At 38.9% G+C, this 19791-nt stretch overlaps 1 protein-coding gene across 4 annotated transcripts in view; it reads left to right on the forward strand.

Moving 5' to 3' along the window:
- LOC103129983 (disks large-associated protein 1-like) overlaps positions 1–19791 on the forward strand; it is a 138039-nt gene that overhangs the window by 69329 nt on the left and 48919 nt on the right. For 2 of the 4 annotated variants that reach the window (XR_001660154.1, XM_007541256.2), the window contains exons 3-5: positions 2864–4373; positions 13152–13366; positions 15283–15478. Coding sequence is in view for 3 of the 4 variants with exons in the window: in XM_007541256.2 (XP_007541318.1) it covers positions 2970–4373; positions 13152–13366; positions 15283–15478 (1815 nt within the window). In the remaining variant the exon portion in view is untranslated. The remainder of the gene's footprint in view (positions 1–2863; positions 4374–13151; positions 13367–15282; positions 15479–19791) is intronic. The other 2 variants (XM_016665581.1, XM_016665582.1) reach the window with 2 other exon arrangements.

Here is a 19791-nt window from a genome sequence, read left to right on the forward strand (position 1 = left end):
GCTGTCATTTCTCATGTATAAAACTGAAGTATGTCAATGTGCTGCATAAAACTATTGTAGTCAATGTTTTGCATCAATCTATAAATGCTAATTGTGACAAGTTCCTGCTACCTGTCAGACTGAATACTTCCAGGTAGCAGGGCTTCTGTACCGACACCAGTGCCAATCACAGATCAACTGGGGAAGTATGTTTATTCATGTACATGTAGCACCAATCAAGCACAAGGCAATTAGAAGGGCATTACACAAACGAGGAGCCTATTAAAATAACAAATGCTTTACGAAAAGAAACAAAAAAATAATAATAATTTAAAATTCACAAACTTTCAAACAATCATCAGTGATTGTTTGAAATGAATGCCTGTGTCAAACCATGATATTTTTAGTCCAGACACATTTGTAGGAATGGGTGACATGAACTTTGTAGAGATGTATAAAATTGATGCTCCTGAATTTTCCTGCTGTGGGACAATAAATTTATATTATCCTACAGAAATATATCTAAAAACACTCAAATTGTGTCAGGTTTATTGGCCTTGCATCTGTCCTGGCATGAAATCACAGGCTCAAAAAACAAGCACTCCACAAAAATCCAACTCACTCATAATGAAACAGATAAAGTGTACAAAGTACTTTGAAGAGACAGTATTATGTATTTTTCAGGCACATAGTGCCATTTTAAAGCACAATCAAGGAACTATGTTACACTCTGTTGTGAAAATGCTATTTATATCAAACATGACTTAAAAATGTTACTCTTCAATTTGACATGTTGGCCTCTGTCTCTTTAAAGTTAACTAACCCCCCTCTGAAATCTAAACCCCACCCCTGGCAAATTTTTAAAAATTCCAGCAAATGGATGGCGCGGAGTGAGGAGAGGAGAAGGAGAGGACCATGGAAAGTACTGTTGTTATCCACTTTGTCACTATGTTTATCGATTTTTCAGACTCCTTCTAGTGACTTTTTTTTCAAAACAACAATTAGTGATAAATCTAGCAACTCTTTTCCTGTTTTGTTGGATACTTTTATTGGGACAACTCTCTGCAGCCTGTCTGTCCTGAGCGAGCAACAGTGCAGTCAGTCTCACACACTCTTCTTTTCAAAATCATACCTTCACCAATAGTCAGAGCAAAGTAGACCCATTCACACAAGTCACACATTTGCTAATGCTGAGTAAAGCTGTTGGTCAGTACTCCCCAGTTTCCATGGCAATGCTTGCAACAACTCCTGACTCACAACCGGGCAGGCAGGGGCAAGAAGTGAGGGTTGGGTGCTGGGTGGAACATTTTGCTTGTATACCCGAAGTTACCAAGCTGTACCGCTGCAACCTCAACTACCTAAGAACAATTTGACCTAAGAGGCCAGTAATGAGACAGTTTTTGGCAGAAATAAAGCTAAACTAAAAAAATTGCTCTAAAATGTCAAAACTCTAAATAACCTATTTAAACAGTTTATCAGCTAAAACCATTGATTTGGGGTGAGTTTCACTTTAAGAAGACATGTTTTCCTACAGCACGCCAACACAACAATCTGGGGCATAAAGTTCACAATAAGCTGAAAAAATTCTACAGTGAACCTTTAAGCTAATAGAGGCAGTGTAAATGAAAAAAGAAGTTAGGTCACATCCATCTCACAGTGAACATGTTCTGCTGGATAGACAATAACACAAATAAATTGTTTGCTTCCATGGATCTGTTGTACTGTGTTTAATTTTGTCATGAGTTAAATTCTTTACAAAAAAAAAAAAAAAGAAACAACAGAGGCTAAGGCTGATGTTGCAGTTTTGGCAGAGTCACAGTGCTGAAGAAGGAATGAAAATGTAGCTTTTATTTTAAGGAATACAAAGTTCTTTTAGAGTCCTAACAGAGTATATCCATTAAGTCTATAACAGGACTATGGGCCATTTCAAGTCTTATCGTTTTCAAACATTTCAACATATCTGCTGATATGATTTGTTGTTCTATTGAATAACCCATTTTAGCTTTATTTGAGCACCAAATTACCACATATTTGACCCAAGAATCCCTTAGAATACGTTCATGCTTGACTTTTAGGTGGTTCTTCAGAAAAATCCTAAACCTTTGGCTATGCTTGACAGTAGGGATTGTGATAATTTTGTCTTTTATATTGAAAAGTTGCTTGATGTAGTTTGACACCTAGCATGCATTCCTTATTGCATGTTATTCTAATTACATTGTCATAAAGTAATGGATTTGACATGGTAGCTGAAGTCTGAAGTGTGATGGAGAGCATTGCTCGGTCTAAGCTTTCAAGCAACCTTCTGGCAAATTCTAACCTGTCATCCTACCTGATTCAAGCCTGTCTTCAATGTTCTGGATTATTTCAAAGTAATTTTGCTCAGAATGAGGAGCTCAGTGTGTTTAAAATACCCTAAAACCAGTCTTCTATATGAGCTGATCTTAGTTTCCTTAGTTCTGATAGAGGAAAGCTTTAGGTCTGAGTTGCAGACTAAATCTTGTGGGTTGGACTGGTTTTGCTTTCATCAAATTCTTAGAAATGTCAGGAAATGCCTGAAAAGTGAAAATAGCTTCTAGTATTCTTTAATTATAACAAATATACTGCTCTTCTACAGAATGCCTTAATTCAAGAGATTTCTCTTGGTCAAACTGAAAAATTTTGATTGCAAAAACGTGTGTCCTCTTAAATCTGGTTCTTAGCATGGTAAAAGCTCAAAGTGTCAAGATTTTAAAGATCATATCTACAACACGAATATAACTTTCTTTCAACACAAAGATGAATATTGTTTGTAATTAACTGGCTCTTTAAATAGAAACTAAACAAACATTATGAATGTACAACCATTGACTGATGCTGTATTTTCCTTCTTCTTCTTGTTTTTTAGAGTCTTCACCTCTCCTCCCAGGGACAGTCCTCTGCAGCCATTCTCTAATCACAGGCCTGGCATCTTTCATCCATTCATCCCTCTCTCCATTCATTTTTACCCTGTCATGAAAGGCCTGTCCAGTAGTCGGAGTCACCATCATATGGTCTCCTATGAGCCATCATACGATCCATTGGGTCACCATGTTGACCGTAAGCCATATTTGTTCGGCCAGATGGATATGCCGTTGCCCATTCCTATGCCACACCCATCTGAGTTGCCCTATTACAATGCTCAGCGTGTTCCATACCCTTCTGAAAGCAACAGCATTGTCCCATATGGAACCTTCCCACGGAGGTGTCACTCCACCTCCTCAGCTCACCATCCTGAGGTAAAGGATGAGTGTATGGCCATGGTGCCATATGTAGGTGGAGGAGGAAGAGGAGGAGGAGGGGGAGGAGTGTATGGGGGTAAATCTCAGTCTTGGGTACCAGTAAATTTTGCGGACCCGTATGAGCAACAGCCAATATTTTCCAGAGATGGCTACCACACACTGCAGTACAAACGAGGAGTGTTGTCCCACGCTGGGGGCATAGGAGCCAATGACAACAATGACAGTCCTGGGCGAATTCGCCATCTGGTCCACTCAGTCCAGAAACTCTTTACAAAGTCACATTCATTGGAGGGGCCCCAACACACTCAGTCATCTAAAGGGCCAGCTAATGGGAGTGTGTATGGTGGTGGTGGAGGAGGTAGCTGTGGTGGTGGTTCAAGGGCCAGCCCAGAGGGTGCGGCTCCTCCTGGGGCAGTGCGCCACCGGAAGCGCAGCAAGAGCCGTGAGCGCTGTCGATCAGCAGAGCCCAAACATCGAAGCTACCACCACCATCACCATCCCCAGCTTCATGGCTCAGCATCTGCTCCGGGGTCTGGATACTGGAGCTCAGATGACAACCTGGAACGGGAGCTGTGTCTTTACCACCCTCATCATCACCAACCTCCACCCTCACCCTCCCTCTCTATTTCCCCCTCACCTATGACAACAGGCCAGTGCCCTGGCAGCAACCCCGACAAGTATCCCCAGACTCCCCTCCCAAATCTCTCCTCCTCGCAGTCCCAACAGTACTTCATCATGGACCCCTATGGGACAGTTAACGAGCATGCACACACCCATGCACGCCATGGCCACACTCACCACCACTCTGCACTCAAAGCCTCTCGGAGCAACAGTGATGTGAAATATACTGCTTCACCTGCATGTATACCAGTTAGTGGTAACAGCAATAAGAGCGATGGCTGTATCGGTGGAGGAAGTGGCCCCTTGCTGCCACTGGGTCTTGTGGACGGGCCTGTTGAGAAGAAAGGGGCATGGTCATCAAGCCTAACGGTGAGCAGGGCCCGAGAGGTCTACACCAACACCAGCAGCCACAACCAGCTACGAACCAGCGCAGGATCCGGTAACCTAAACCTAGATAGAGCTCTAGTCAAATCTAAGGGCAGTCAGCAGCAGGACCCTTCTTGCCAATTCTTACAGGTAAATAATTACTCCCTGATTTCAGCCAAAAATAGTTCAATCACTCCCCTCTCTCCCCTGTTGCCTCTTTTTCTCCACCACCTACTTCTCTTAGCAATGTTACCTCTAAGTCAGTGCTATCCAGTCCTGTGAAGTTTTGGTTTTCCTGACTTTTCAAATAGTGTCATCTATGAAATGACTCATGCAATGTTCTCAGTCTGAGAGGGGAAAAAACATTCAGAAAGTTCCTTAACTGGGCGTAAGCGACTGGCCCATCTAAAATTTAGCCAACTTTTATGCTTTGTTCAGTGAGTTATTAGCTATTTTTTGTTACCCTAATGCCAAACCCAACTTTGAGTTAATTTTTGTTGGTATACATGCCAATTAAGTAAATTAAAATATTACTGAAAAGTTTGTTTATTTCAGTAGAAGCAGAAATGCGGGCTTAGTGGAGCATATGCTTAATAGTTGCTTAAATACTATTGTAAGAAGGTATTAATCTGACAAACGAGATTCATCTGGGAGAAATTTCAAATTTATTGAATATGACTGTTATGTGGTTAAATGGTTCTCCCAAAATTATGACTTACAGTCAATTGTAATCTGTTTTTAGAATGATCATATTGACAATTAGAGAGCATGTTTATCATTTGAAACAGTAACAAATACCTTATAATCGCAGAAGTCACAAAACACACACACACACTCACCAAAATAGCTGAACACTTACTCCTTAACTGCATTGAGGTACTATGTTACAGTTAATTCTTTTAATTAAGGGGGCAGAGGGGACCTGTTGAATATCAGGTATTTTGACAACTGTCATGTAGACAAAGCAGGCAGCTCTGAGAGGATCATGCTCTTTGATTTCTCCAGGGCATTTAACACAATTCAGCCTGATTTGATTCAGAAGACACAGGACGAGGCCTCAACAATCAGCTGGATCTATGGCTACCTCACAAACAGATCACAAACTGTGGTCTGTTTCCCATAGAATGGCACCTGGGCCACTCTATGGGTGTATTCACACCAAGCCTGTTTAGTCCACTATAATCGAATTCTAGTTAGTTGCCTATAAAGTCTGCTTTGTTTGGTGAAGCGTAAAACAAACTTCAAATTAACCAAAAAAGGAAACTCCGGTCTGCCTAAAAACCTTGGTCTTGTTTTAGTTAAAGCAAACTCATGTGAGGTTTGAATGCTTATGTGGATGCCAAGCAGACCAAAGCAGGAAGCGTACTATAGTGCAGGACATTCTGATTAAATACAACAAAGACAAACACACGTGATCTTATGACTTGTGATCTTTTGCCAAAGACAAAAGAGAAATCCTAAAACCTCTAAAATCTCACACCACTCCATTTTTTTTCTTTTGTGAAGGAGGACGTTTCATCAGTGTCTTCTTCAGAGAGTTTTGTGCCATTTCCTTTAGTGTTTCTTGGTAGAGCACTACAACAGTTTACTTGACACAGGGCGGTGTGTGTAAGAGAACCTCAACAGCTGAAAATAGAACAAATATTGCAACGTTGGTCCCCAATTGAACTGAGACTATCGGATTATCAGGTGTGAAAACACCCTAAGCCTCAGACTAGGTGTCACACCTCAGTGCTGATGTTGCCATGATTGCTACACAGGATTTTTGCTTCAATTAAGGTTCCTGTATAGGTAAAGCTTGAGAACTACTCCTCTGCCAATGCAGGCTCTTATCACAGTCTGCTGATGTCTCCATTCAAGTTCCTTGGACCTTTAGGTATGACCTGTTTTAAGCTCCAGCTTCGAAGGATTCCTGCTGCATGCATTTCACCTGTCTTCAAAGGGTCTCACTGTATGCTTCTCTTTATCTCGTCTCATCTTTATCTCTTTATCTCATCAAACAGACCAGAGTCCTCTGCTGTCTGTTGCTACTGCTGGTCAAACCTCCACCTAAATAGTGTGGCTCTTCCAACACCTGAAGAACCACTTTTCTGAATGTTTTAGATGTTTCCTTGGCTCAAAGTACCTAAATCACACGAATGGCTCATTAGCAGACCTCAACAGAGCTTGATAACATACTGAGGTGGTGATTGCCTTTCCACTTTGATGTTTCCATATATCTGAATGATGAGATCTAGGATCTTAATCTTTTAATCTCATCAAACCAAATAGCTTCCATGAACTTATTGCACACATATACAAGTCCTTCAGTCTGACCACCAGAGTCCTATGGCCTTCCTGGACAGGCAACTCCAGGCTTCAAGGGCTGACATTCTGCTACTTTTAGAAGCGTCTCTGCTTCAACACACCTCAGTCAAATAATGAGGTCCTTATCAAGATTCTGGAGAACTTGATTACACCGATTCAGATATTTGATTAAAATATACTGAACCAGGGAGACATCTAAGTGTAGCAAAACAACAACCCTCAAAGACTGGAGTTCCCCACTCCTGCTCTAAACTATTAATTTGCTCTTTTTATGATTATATACATTATTTACCCTGTCAAAAACAATATATTCATGTGTAAGCAAAAGATGCAATCTTTTAATTTTATTTTATATTGCAAATTTCACAAATAACAGGAAAGTTTGTTGCTTTTCCTGCTGTTTATCACCCTGGTTTGATATTAATTTGTTTATTTGCAATGAAATGAAAATGTCTTGAGGTGTTCTCTCAAATGGTGCTCACATATGTAAATTGCCATTTATTAAATTTGAATGTGGCTGAAAAGTTGCATGACTGGATATCACTGACTCAGACTGGGGACACACTAAAACTTAAATTAATCAGATCACAAACAATATTCAATCAATTAATAAAATGCAATCATATGTTCAGTTGTTTACATTAGTATCTACAGAACTCAGGGGTTTTAGCAAATTAATAATTGATCATGAGTATTGACTGTTTCTACCCAAACTTTTTGATGCTGGAAATTATTCTCAGGACCACTTAGCATCTTAGTAGTTTGGGAGTAATATGATGAAATTTAATACTAACATGGATCAAAAACTTACAGCAAGACACAAGGGGAACAGGAAGCAGAAGGAAGGATGACGTGAAAGGAACCAGTGGGGAATAAAGAAAGTCAAGAAGCTTAAAAACTGAGAAAAGGTTGGAGAATGACATTGGGACTGGGTCAGAATAATCAGAGATAATACTGAGCAGGAAGACTGAGGGAAGGTAAAACAATGAAGAGGAAGCTGATCTAGACTAGAGGATCTACAAATCAGGGAGAGATAGTCTAATGCTGATGTAAGAGAATAAATCCAAATACACAAACAGTAAATGACTAAGAAACTAAACATGACGAATAAAATGATCTGAAAAGACCCTGGAGGCAATTTGAAAAAAAAAACAAAACAAATAGACCAAGACTTTAATAATGATAATAAATAACAAAGGAAAGATGAGAAAAACTCAAACACATGGATCATAACAGCCAAGACTCTGCAGGGATTGAAAGTATTGCACAAAACACACAAACTGCAAGAAAAGATTTACCATGACCTACGATTTTAAGAAAAAAGATCTGCTGTAATTTACTGTTAATGTCAAAATTATTCATAACTGGCAGCATTAATTTAAGCATTTATCCCAAATTTTTTCCTTTTCTTTGAGTTGACAAACCAGGACATTAGAACCCCATACGAGGCTGTAGGTTGAACTCTACATGGTTGGAATGCTGTTGAACAGCTGAGACAAAACGAATATCAATAAAGATACATTCTTAAAAATTAGGTCTGATCAGCTGACAAGCACAGTGAAGTATGTTTAGGCCAGTACTTCTCAAATAGTGGGACGCACCCCCGCTGTGGGGCATGGTGAGGTGTTACAAGAAGCAGGAGGGCTTAAATATTGACTTTATTTATGCTTCACTGATAGGAACATTTTTTGAGACTTAATAAATTTCTCTTCACAAAGACATACGGCTGTAGATCAAACGAAATAACACAGTCGACCATCGAAGTGTGGCATGATTAATAGCCGTCTTATTAATAGATCTGAGCTGTTGGTCTCTGCAGCTCCTCCAGAGCTACCATGGGTCTCTTGGATGCTTCTCTAACTCAGTGATTCTCAGTTCTGGTCCTCAGGAACCCCTGCCCTGCATTTTCTAGGTATTCCCCTTCTGCCACACACCTAACTTGAATAACTGAGTGATTAACAGGTTTCTGTAGTACTTAATGACATGCAGAGGATGTCATGCAATTAATGCAAGTGTAGAATCAGGTGTTCTGGAACAGAGACACATCTGAAACATACAGGACAGTGATCTCTGAGGACTGAAATAAACACTGAACCAACTAATACTTTCTCTTTTCCTGGTTAGCTTAGGTGGATGTTCATGTTTTGGTCAGTCTGCAGTAGTTTCATCCATGTTCAGATGATGGATAGAACATAACCTTGTAAGGGACAACCTGGAAGCTTTGAAGGCTCAGTGAAGATGAACATCGGCCAACACAATTGACTCCGATCAAACTGTTTTGGCAGAACAAAAATAAATAAATAAATAAATAAAAATTTCAAACATTTGGTATAAACACATTTTGTAAAAATAAAAGAAAAAAAATCTGTAAATCTGACTCCATCAGTGTGCAGAGCAAAATGTATTTAAATGCAATCAACTTCAAAGCATTTTAGGATAAAGTTATAGTGTGTCCACAACACTGTAAGGTACATTGGTGCATTGTTCTCCAGAACTAGTCTTGATCACTCTGCTTTTCCTGCACTTATCCAACTCACCCTCAAACTTTTTATCCACCCAGCATCCTACCACCCACCAACCCAGCCCTTTACTTTCCTCTTGGTTTGAACAGCCATCCTCTTTCTTGTCCTCTTCCTCCTCTTCCCTTTTTTGAGTTGAAAAGAGAAGTAAGTGCAGAGCCAGTAGTAGCCTTACTCTCTAAATACTAGGTAATGACATTACCTCACAAAGAACAGCTTTAACTGTTTGTAGAGCTAATTTTTAATTTCGAAGGCATCTCTTCTTGCCTTTGTGTCAGTTATTTTGTGTTTTTTTCAGTTTCTATCTTTAACAGCTTTTTCTTGTACAGAATTCTGGAAGGCAACATGTTGGATTTAGTGTTTAAAGTCAAATTGAATTTCACAATTATTTGCTGTCTCAAATGACTTTAGTTAGGTGAGTTGTGCTTTAATAGCTGAAAACTTTATTCTTTCTATACCTCATAGACATGAGGTAAAGAAAAAATAAGTTATTGTTTATTCCACTCCAGCAGATTTATGTCTTAGAGTAGTGGTTCAGTTTGTTTGGGTATGTAGACTTGCATAGTGGTGTGAAAAAGTATTTGCCTCCCTACAGATTTCTTCTGTTTTTCAACTTTTGTCCCACTTCTATTTTCAATTTATAAAGTTGCTGTTAATATTGGATAAAGCTCACCTGGATGAATATAAAATGATTTCAAATGACTTAATTCCTTAAATAAAAAGGTATCAAAACCTAGCTGTTAATATCTGAAAAAAAGCCCTCATGACTGACCACTGAGCAAAACTTGACAACTTGGAACCTTTCTTCAGGCCATCCTCTTTTCAGCTCCCATACCACTGTCATATTGTAAAGGAGAACACTTGACCTTCTTTAACTCAGTCTGGTTTATAGTTTTTACATTTGTAAATTTTGCAAGCTTCCGAAACCTTTAGTGTACGCTCCCATTTTCTTTCTTCATTTACAGATGCAGTTTTTAGGGAATGGCGTTGGAGGAGAATTATGTCTCTAAAAGACCTATACATTAGTAACCATGTGTGTTCATTTGAACAATTACAGCTAAAATATGCGTTACCGGAACTGCAGCTGAGGAATTATCCATCCATCCATCCATCCATTTTCTTTACACCCTTGTCCCTTAAAGGGGGTTGGGAGTGCTGGTGCCTATCTCCAGCTAACGTTTGGGGCGAGAGGCAGGGTCACCCTGGACAGGTTGCCAGTCTGTCGCAGGGCAGCTGAGGAATTATATAAGACAAAATATTTTCATGTTTGAATGTCCTGTTTAAGATCTAAAGGTTTAATTTTGTTATTGTTTGACATCTTTTCATATAAACACTCTCAATGTAGTACCATAATTAAACATATGTGGGAGGAAACTCTTAATATCTTTATTAAAGACAACACTTGGAAGCACGGTATCCACTACTATTCTATTAATGCTAGACTACAGGTGCTCCAATGTAAAATCATAAATAGATTACATTATACATTATTTGAAGGCCAAACTAAATAATGTTTTCCCAAAAATCTCTCCCTCATGTGCAAGGTCATCTGTCACAGACAACACGAGGAGAACACAAGGAATTACAGAGAACAGATAGGAGGAAGCAGCGAGGAGTGACTGAGAATGAGGTACTTAAGTACTGGGAGGTTGAATGTTAAACAAAAGACCTGGGCTATCAGGTTGCAGGGATGAGGAGAGAACATAAAGCAGACTGGGGAAAGAGAGAGAGAGAGACAGAAAGTGGCACAGAGGGTAAGAGTATACACAGGGGATTAGGAAATAAACATACTAAGGAATAATTAGACACAACAAAAAACTAAAATCATTAAGAAAGGACTGAACTAAAGAAAAACTGGAACAAAACTAATCTAATTAAATAAGAAATTAACACATAATAGTGAAACTAAAATCAAATAAAACTCCAAAACAACTCAACAACCCGGGATCCTAACATTATCATTATTAATTTTAATGTATTTTTTATTTATTGATTTATGTATTAGTTGTTTTTCTTGCTTTCTCTTTTCTTCGTAATGGTCATGTTGTGGTCTCCTATGTCACTGTCTGTTGTACTGGTTAAAATTAAAAGTGTTTCAATTAAGTTGGATTAAAAAAAAAGAACAACTAGAGAACTGCAGATCTGCTGCCTCAGTATTGCCTAAGTATTGAACATTCCAGAAAACAAGACCTGGAGCCCAGTGACACTTTGGTTCAGCTGCAGGACAATGATGCATTGTAGCAAAGTCACTTAAAAAAGGAAGTTTTTGAGTGGCCTAGTTAAAGTGTGGACTTAAAATCAATTCAGGTATTATGGAATGACCTTAAACACATTAATAATAGAAATCATTCAACATGGCTGAATTAAAACATTAACCATTAAAACATCTGTCATCATTCAGAAATGACTTAGAAAACTTATCAGTTATTCACTAATTATCAGTTGTTGATCCTAAGGGTGTCACAACCAGCCGTATAATAAGTTTAGGGGGCAATTACTTTTTCACATACTACTTTTTGAAAGTATTCGTGTTATACTTATCCAATACTAACATTTGTGTTATGATCTGAAACATTAAATTAGGACAAAACAACAACAAAAGAAATTCTTAAGGGGGCAAACACTTTTTCTTACTACTGTCTTCAAGAATCACTGTAAGTTTAACTTTTCCATGTGTTTGACTCTCTTGTTTTATTGCCCATCATTATAGCAATATAGACTATTGTTTGAGACTTACATTAAGTGTGGCATCAAGAAACTAAAATGAGAGTTTAGAGGAGTGGCTGAAAGAACAGTGAGAACTTTCTCTTCTGCCCTCACAGAACAGGGCAGAATAGGGATACTGACAGAACCATAGTGCAGGACATCTAGCTGTCATTACATTTTAATGCGTATATTCTATTATAACTGGGGTGATCATAGTGCAGTTTGGTTTTCTTGACTTACTTGGAACTCCGTTATAGTCAACATAATTTCACTTATTTGTACCTGCAGGCTTAACACACTTTACTGCTCTCCCATGTTATTTATTATGTTGTCTACAAATTCTCTTCTGCATGTCAGCTGCGGAGCTCCCAGCTTCACCTTCATTTACTTTAAATGCTGCTACTTTAGACCATAAAAACAGGGTTGCCAAGGTAACGTCAACATTCTGTGGCTTATATCACTCAGCTGATGGTTAGAACTACACACCAACTCAGTGGTAACATCCTGTGTTCAAGTAATTATTTATAGAAATGCAGATAATTCTTCATGGAAAAGATGACCAGAATCTCACATGTAGCAGTAGAGTTACTAACAGCAGCCCTGTTTCTCAGCAATACAGTAGACTGGGTGTCAAGCTACTGTGGATGTAAAGCCAGTGCGTGGGTGAGAGGCACTGCTGATAATACTGCAGCTGGTCCTTTCTCTTTTTATAGCCAAACTGCTCATTTGTGTCTCTTTGACGTCACACACATGCAAAGAGAGAGATAGATATTTAGCTCAACAGATCTGTTCAGCCTTTCTGTCAATGAATCAAACCCATTTTCTGTAATTCATTAGAATAAGGTTTAGTCTTCATTCATATACAACATAAATGAAAAAAAACAATTATATCTTTTGGGGGGAAATACTACAACAATATAAATAATGAAAGATTTTGATCTTCTCAACAATATGCAAAGCTAAATCAGAGAAGAATTATAGTACACTTTTGAGTTCAAATACATACACCACACATTAAAATACTTTCTTAGACAACCAAATTAACTTCAGTGAAGCAGATGTTTGAATTAGCCAGAGAGAAATTTCCAAATGACCTCTGCACATACTGTTCTATGCTAATTAGCCAGCAATTTCACTGTGGTGCAGACAATCTGTCAAGCCATGTCTGAGAAAATCCAGAATGGAGGAAAATGTGATTAGTTCAGGGTGTTTTGGATGCTGGATTATTCTCTTATTTTATTTTATTTATTTATTTATTTTTTGCCTTTAATACTAAGTCCTTGGTTGTCTTTCAGTGTACAACATGGACAGCTTAGTGTGTCAGTTTGGTGACTGGAAGTCAGAGAGCAGAGGAAAACATCTTCCTGACAACACTTATGTATTTTCTTGCTATCAGGTACCTCAAGATGAGTGGAGTGGTTTTTCTCCTCTGGGGAAGGAGGATGACATTCCCTGTCGAAGGATGAGGAGTGGCAGCTATGTGAAAGCCATGGCTGAGGATGACAGCGGAGACTCTGATGGAAGTCCCAAACCTTCACCGAAGATGCAGGCACGTCGCGCCAGCTACCTTAAAGCTACACAGCCGTCACTTACTGAGATGACCACTCTACAGTAAGATTTCTACATTTCCTTTTTTCCAAGTAGATCATTTGAAATAAATTTCTGTTTCATTCAAAGTGATTATTCAGAAGGATTTCTGCTTTAGTCTATTGATGTGCAAAGGATCCTCGTGATCTACGCTGGTCTGGTTCACCAGACAGAATGACAAAAAGAGACATTAAAGTGTTGCAAATATAAATTTTGAAATATTAACCTATGCTTAAATGGAATTACTTCTTCTCTCCATCCAATATTTAGTTTTTTAGACAGTGCCACCTTTCCGCAGACAGCTTCCTCCATGGACAATAACGTTGTAATTTCCATCCAGGAGTTTTTGTCATCTGGTAGTCTTTGTAGTTTATTTGTTTGGTGAAGAGTCTTAAAAAATGTACATAATTCCTCATTGCTTTTGGCAAATGTTTCACATTCATATTGCTTGTGGTCACAAAAACCAGGTAGTGGAAATGGACTAGCTGAAGCAAGATTTCAAAATCGCATTTCTGCTTAAAAAACAGCCATAAGCTCCTGATGAATCACAAAACAATTCACAGAGTTCTGTACAGGAAGGTACATTGTACCTCAGCAGTAGATTGGCTCCACGCATTTATGGTGTTCCCTGAAGAGTTCAATCTTCATTTTATGAACATTGAACACAGTGAAATTCATGTCAAGCTTGGTCTTCTCAGAAAAAAAAAAAAAAAAAGTACAAATGTTTGCCTTCATGAAGAACGGTTGAATCCCTTTCTCTTTCATATTTGTAGTTTCCCATTTTGTGGAGGTTCTGCTCTGGAACCTCTCCAGATGACTGTAAAGAGAAGAATTCTTCATAAAATGAAGAACATTATCTAAAACCCTGAACATCTTCTTCATCAGACCGCCATACAACAACAAACCTCTTCTGTCAAAACCGTAATGCTGACTGCTACAGGAGATCCTTCCAGCTCACAGCCATCAGCATCTACAATAATTATTTCAACAAACTTTGATAATATGAGTCCTAACAACATATAACTTCCCTTTTGGATTAAATATGTATTCTTGAAATTTGTCTTTTGTGGGTAGGTTAAAAGTGTCTTTCTAAATTTTGGTGAGTGAAATCTTTCCATGTATGATTTGTCGCTCCTGCAGTTTTATTGAACACCACTCACTGTGTGACTGGCATGTTCTTTGATTTGATGGACCTAAAGTTAAAGTGTAAAAGAACATCACAAAATACAGAACGTTACATTTCAAACATCTCCATGACATCTTCTGGTCAAGGGAGGTGAAAAAAACAGAAAACTAGTCTGCTACCTTGTCATCTTCAGTTTTATATGTGTTTGACGGTAAACTTTGTTTGTTAAGCTAGCATAAAGCTTTTGATTAAAACATAAAGTATGGAAGTAACCATCTTACAATCTCAGAGGTGCAGATCAATATTCCCTCTTCCAGGCACTTATCCTCAAGTTGCCTCTGATCAAAGTTTGAGTATGCTTGGGTAATTGTGGTTCTAGTGCACAATATAAATTAAGCTTGTTCACCATTTACTTTATTTTAATGATTAGCAGTAGTTTTGAATAACGACAAAGCAATACATGAAAGCCTTCAGGGTTAACATGAAGGGGTTATTTTAATGTGATAATCACTTTCTCTGTAACCAAAATCAATAGAAAGTTAGCTCAGCTGGTAATGAAGCCTGACATCTTCAACACATCAGGTGTGGTCTGACTACCAAGCCCTTCCTTTCTGGATAGTCAAAATATTCATATTATAAACTAAAGAGCTTTTTCCTCCCCTACTTAGCTAACATGTTGGTGCACAAAAAAGGAATTTTTATCATACATTTAAGAAGGTAGTAAATGACTTGTGTATTCTGTGAAGCAATGATGTTGGTAGGTGTAGATGAATTGGACAGTTTCTGAGATAACCTGATGCTGTCTCTCTGTCAGAATTTCCACAGAACACTCCCCCAAACTGCAGATCAGGAGTCACAGTTATTTGCGTGCTGTGAGTGAGGTTTCAATCAACAGAAGCCTGGATACACTGGATCCTAAAACTCTCCTTGACCCCAAATCACTGCTGTCTTCACCCCAATACCGATCACGCAATGAAAGCTACATGAGAGCCATGAGCACCATCAGTCAGGTTGGTTTCCAAGCATCTGTTACTTTGACTCTTTCAATCCAGTTATGCTACTGTGTACACACAAACTTGAGGGAAGCTAACATGTTTTATTTAATTTTCATAATCTCTGATTTGCAAAATGTTAGTTGTGGATTTCTGACTGATATCATTTTATCAGATCTTTTTAATCTGTCCTGTTAATAAAGATGATGTGAGAATTTTTTGTTTCCAACAAATTGTTACCTTTATGTTAGGCTAAAAAAAAGCCACTATATTGCTCTGAGAATGTGTTACTTAAAATGCAGACAGCTGTGGCATTAGTTTCTAAAGATATATCTGACTGCACAAACAGCTTCAGTCTTCAATAAGCTAGCACCAGAGCACCTTTTTAACAGATATGCTGACATTAGTAACTTACCACTTTGCGACCTAACAGAAGTTAACCCATCATACTCCACTGATCATTTGGTAGATGGCTCATAGATAACTGTGTGTGGACAAAGTTTCTTTAAAAAGGGAATTATTCTGCCTCTTCAGGAGGACAAGCAAAGGCAAATGAGGCAGACTAGCAGTGCTTGCTAACAACTGATGGTATCACCTAGGATGTGTTACTGTGAAATATCATCTCTGCCACCTGGAAACTGTGCTAATAGCATGTAATTGCAGTCATGAGACTGTCATACAGCCATGTCTTCAGTCAGAGGGCTTTTCAGATTTTCTACAGGACTGACTGTAAATGGAGATCCTTCCTGCCGACAGCGTCACTCCCCACAACAACTCTTTGAAGATACATGGATGATATGACAATGCTTAATTTCCCCACGGCATCAATAAAATATTTTTACATTTAAATTAATTCAACTGAGTGCACAGTGGTTGCAATGTTGCCTTGCAGCAAGAAAGTCCTGGGTTCAGGTCCCAGCCAGGGGTCTTTCTGCATGGAGTTTGCATGTTCTCTGCCAACTCCATGGACTTCCTAGGTCACTTAACATGACTATTAATTTGTCTCTCTAAATTCTAGGTGTGAGTGTGTGTTTACATGGTTGTTTTTCCATTGTTCTCCTGCAATGGACTGGCGGCCTGTCCCAGATGTACCCATCCATTGAATCCCAGCCTGCATACCTATGTGGGCTCCATATGGGAATAAAGAGGGCTGCCAATATGGGTCCCAAATGGGTTTGTCCGCGGGTTCAATGGTGGCCCCACGTGGGTTTGCCCAGCTAGATTTAAATGGTTGCAGACTGGGTTTCCAGTGGGGCCCACATGGGTAACTTACATGAGGCCCATCTGTGGCCCACTAGGGTGCTGTAAGGAATTTTTACCTGGTCCCCAATTGTGTCTAAACTGGGCTAGAACATGGGTAAAAAGCGGGTTTGTCCCCGGTTTCCATGGTGGCCATACATGGGTTTGCCCAGGTCGATTTAAATGGGCTCTGACTGGGTTTCCAGTGGGACCCAGATTGTTAACTTACATGACACCCATGTATGGCCCATATATGTGCTTTAAAAAATGTTTACTGGGCCTTAGTAGGACTTCAACTGGGCAAGCATGGGTAACAAACGTGTATTTCCACATTTTCCATGATGGGCCCATATGCTGTAGCCCATATAGGTTTAACAAGTCCTGACTGGGTTTTCAGTCGGAGAAAGATGCCTTACTCCTGTAGGAACAATGGGGTCTGTTTCACCTAACCTGGAAGTGAATTACATTCATAGATATGCAATCTTAATCAACAAACCATATTAAAATGCTTTAGCATAAAACCTGCATTAAAGAAAGAGATGAAAAGTTTCTTTTGGTCAAGGCTTTTTGTTTTGTAATTTAAAATATTACCAGTTTTTTAACTCTTCAATTATAAGAACTTTATTAACACAGAGCAAATGATGCAACAACAAATGCACTGCCAAACAAAAAATACAATCTACAAAAATATTCATATGGCATCTTTGAAAATAACAGAAACTAGTTTAATATAAATGTATAAACATAAAAATATATAAACATATCCATATGTAGACATATAACTATATCTAGTTATCTGGATAACTAGATATCCACTTATGTAAACACACACACACACACACACCAGGTCACACACAGACCAAAAGTTTGGACACACCTTTTCATTCAAGGAGTTTTCTTCATTTTCATGACTATGAAAACTGAAGATTCACACTCAAGGCATCAAAACTGAATTAACACATGTGGAATTATATACTTAACAAAAATATGTGAAGCAACTGAAAATATGTCTTATATTTTAGGTTCTTCAAAGTAGCCACCTTTTGCTGTGATTACTGCTCCACACACTCTTGGCATTCTCTTGATGAGCTTCAGTCACCTGAAATGGTCTTCCAACAGTCTTGAAGGAGTTCCCAGAGATGCTCAGCACTTGTTGGCCCTTCTGCTTTCACTCTGCGGTCCAGCTCACCCCAAACCATCTCGATTGGGTTCAGGTCCGGTGACTGTGGAGGTCAGGTCATCTGGCACAGCACCCCATCACTCTCCTTCTTGGTCAAATAGCCCTTACACAGCCTGGAGGTGTGTTTGGGGTCATTGACCTGTTGAAAAATAAATGATGGTCCAACTAAATGCAAACCGGATGGAATAGCATGCCGCTGCAAGATGCTGTGGTAGCCATGCTGGTTCAGTATGCCTTCAATTTTGAATAAATCCCCAACAGTGTCACCAGCAAAGCACCCCCACACCATCACACCTCCTCCTCCATGCTTCACGGTGGGAACCAGGCATGTAGAGTCCATCCGTTCACCTTTTCTGCGTCGCACAAAGACACGGTGGTTGGAACCAAAGATCACAAATTTGGACTCATTAGACCAAAGCACAGATGTCCACTGGTTAATGTCCATTTCTTGTGTTCTTTAGCCCAAACAAGTCTCTTCTGCTTGCTGCCTGTCCTTAGCAGTGGTTTCCTAGCAGCTATTCTATCATGAAGGCCTGATTCACACAGTCTCCTCTTAACAGTTGTTGCAGAGATGTGTCCGCTGCTAGAACTCTGTGTGACATTGACCTGGTCTCTAATCTGAGCTGCTGTTAACCTGTGATTTCTGAGGCTGGTGACTCGGATGAACTTATCCTCTGCAGCAGAGCTGACTCTTGGTCTTCCTTTCCTGGGGCGGTCCTGTCATGTCAGCCAGTTTCTTTGTAGCGCTTGATGGTTTTTGTGACTGCACTTGGGGACACTTTCAAAGTTTTCACAATTTTTCGGACTGACTGACCTTCATTTCTTAAAGTAATGATGGCCACTCGTTTTTATTTACTTAGCTGCTTTTGTCTTGCCATAATACACATTCTAACACTCTATTCAGTAGGACTATCAGCTGTGTGTCCACATGACTTCTGTACAACACAACTGATGGTTCCCAACCCCATTTATAAGGCAATAAATCCCACTTATTAACCTGACAGGGCACAGCTGTGAAGTGAAAACCATTTCAGGTGACGACCTCTTGAAGCTCATCAAGAGAATGCAGAGAGTGTGCAAAGCAGTAATCACAGCAAAATGTGGCTACTTTGAAGAAACTAGAATCTAAGGTGTATTTTCAGTTGTTTTACACTTTTTTGTTTAGAACATATTTCCACATGTGTTAATTCATAGTTTTGATGCCTTCAGTGTGAATCTACAATGTCAATAGTCATGAAAATAAAGGAAACTCATTGAATGAATAGGTGTCCAAACTTTTGGTCTGTACTATATATGTAGATATATACAGAGATATAGATATATCTATATCTCTGTATATATATATGTGTGTGTGTGTATAGATATATAAATATACATATATATATATAGATCTATATGTAGATATGTATCTATATCTAGATATAGATCTATATATCTACATATATTTACACACACACACACACACACCTATATAGCTCTTTCACACTATGTTTTTGTCAAACATTTATAATAATTTATATCCCACACTGGAAAACTCTCATGCATCATTGCAACTGTCCATCTTGGAAGAACTGCCCACCTGAGTTTAGTTGCCAGCCTCCCTAGTCGCTCTAACTTTTCTATTTCCACCTCTGTCACAGGCTCCAGTAAAGCACTTCGAGTGTCGTTTCCATATCTTTATACGTGATTCCGTGGATGAATCCATTTCTTTTAAGTGCCCCTAAATAACAAGCAAAGGTAGAAATTGCATTAGCGTTTTACTTTTAGTACAATGTCAGTTTTACTGTTACTGTCAGTTCTGACAGAAGTAGTCATTTGTAGATAAAGCTTACCTGATAAAAAATGTTATAAACTATCAAGAAAACATGTAATTCCTAAAATCTTATTAAAATCACAACGTATTAATCTACCT

The sequence above is a fragment of the Poecilia formosa genome, unplaced genomic scaffold (assembly GCF_000485575.1).
Source record: "Poecilia formosa unplaced genomic scaffold, Poecilia_formosa-5.1.2 Scaffold595, whole genome shotgun sequence".
Classification (NCBI taxonomy): Eukaryota; Metazoa; Chordata; class Actinopteri; order Cyprinodontiformes; family Poeciliidae; genus Poecilia; species Poecilia formosa.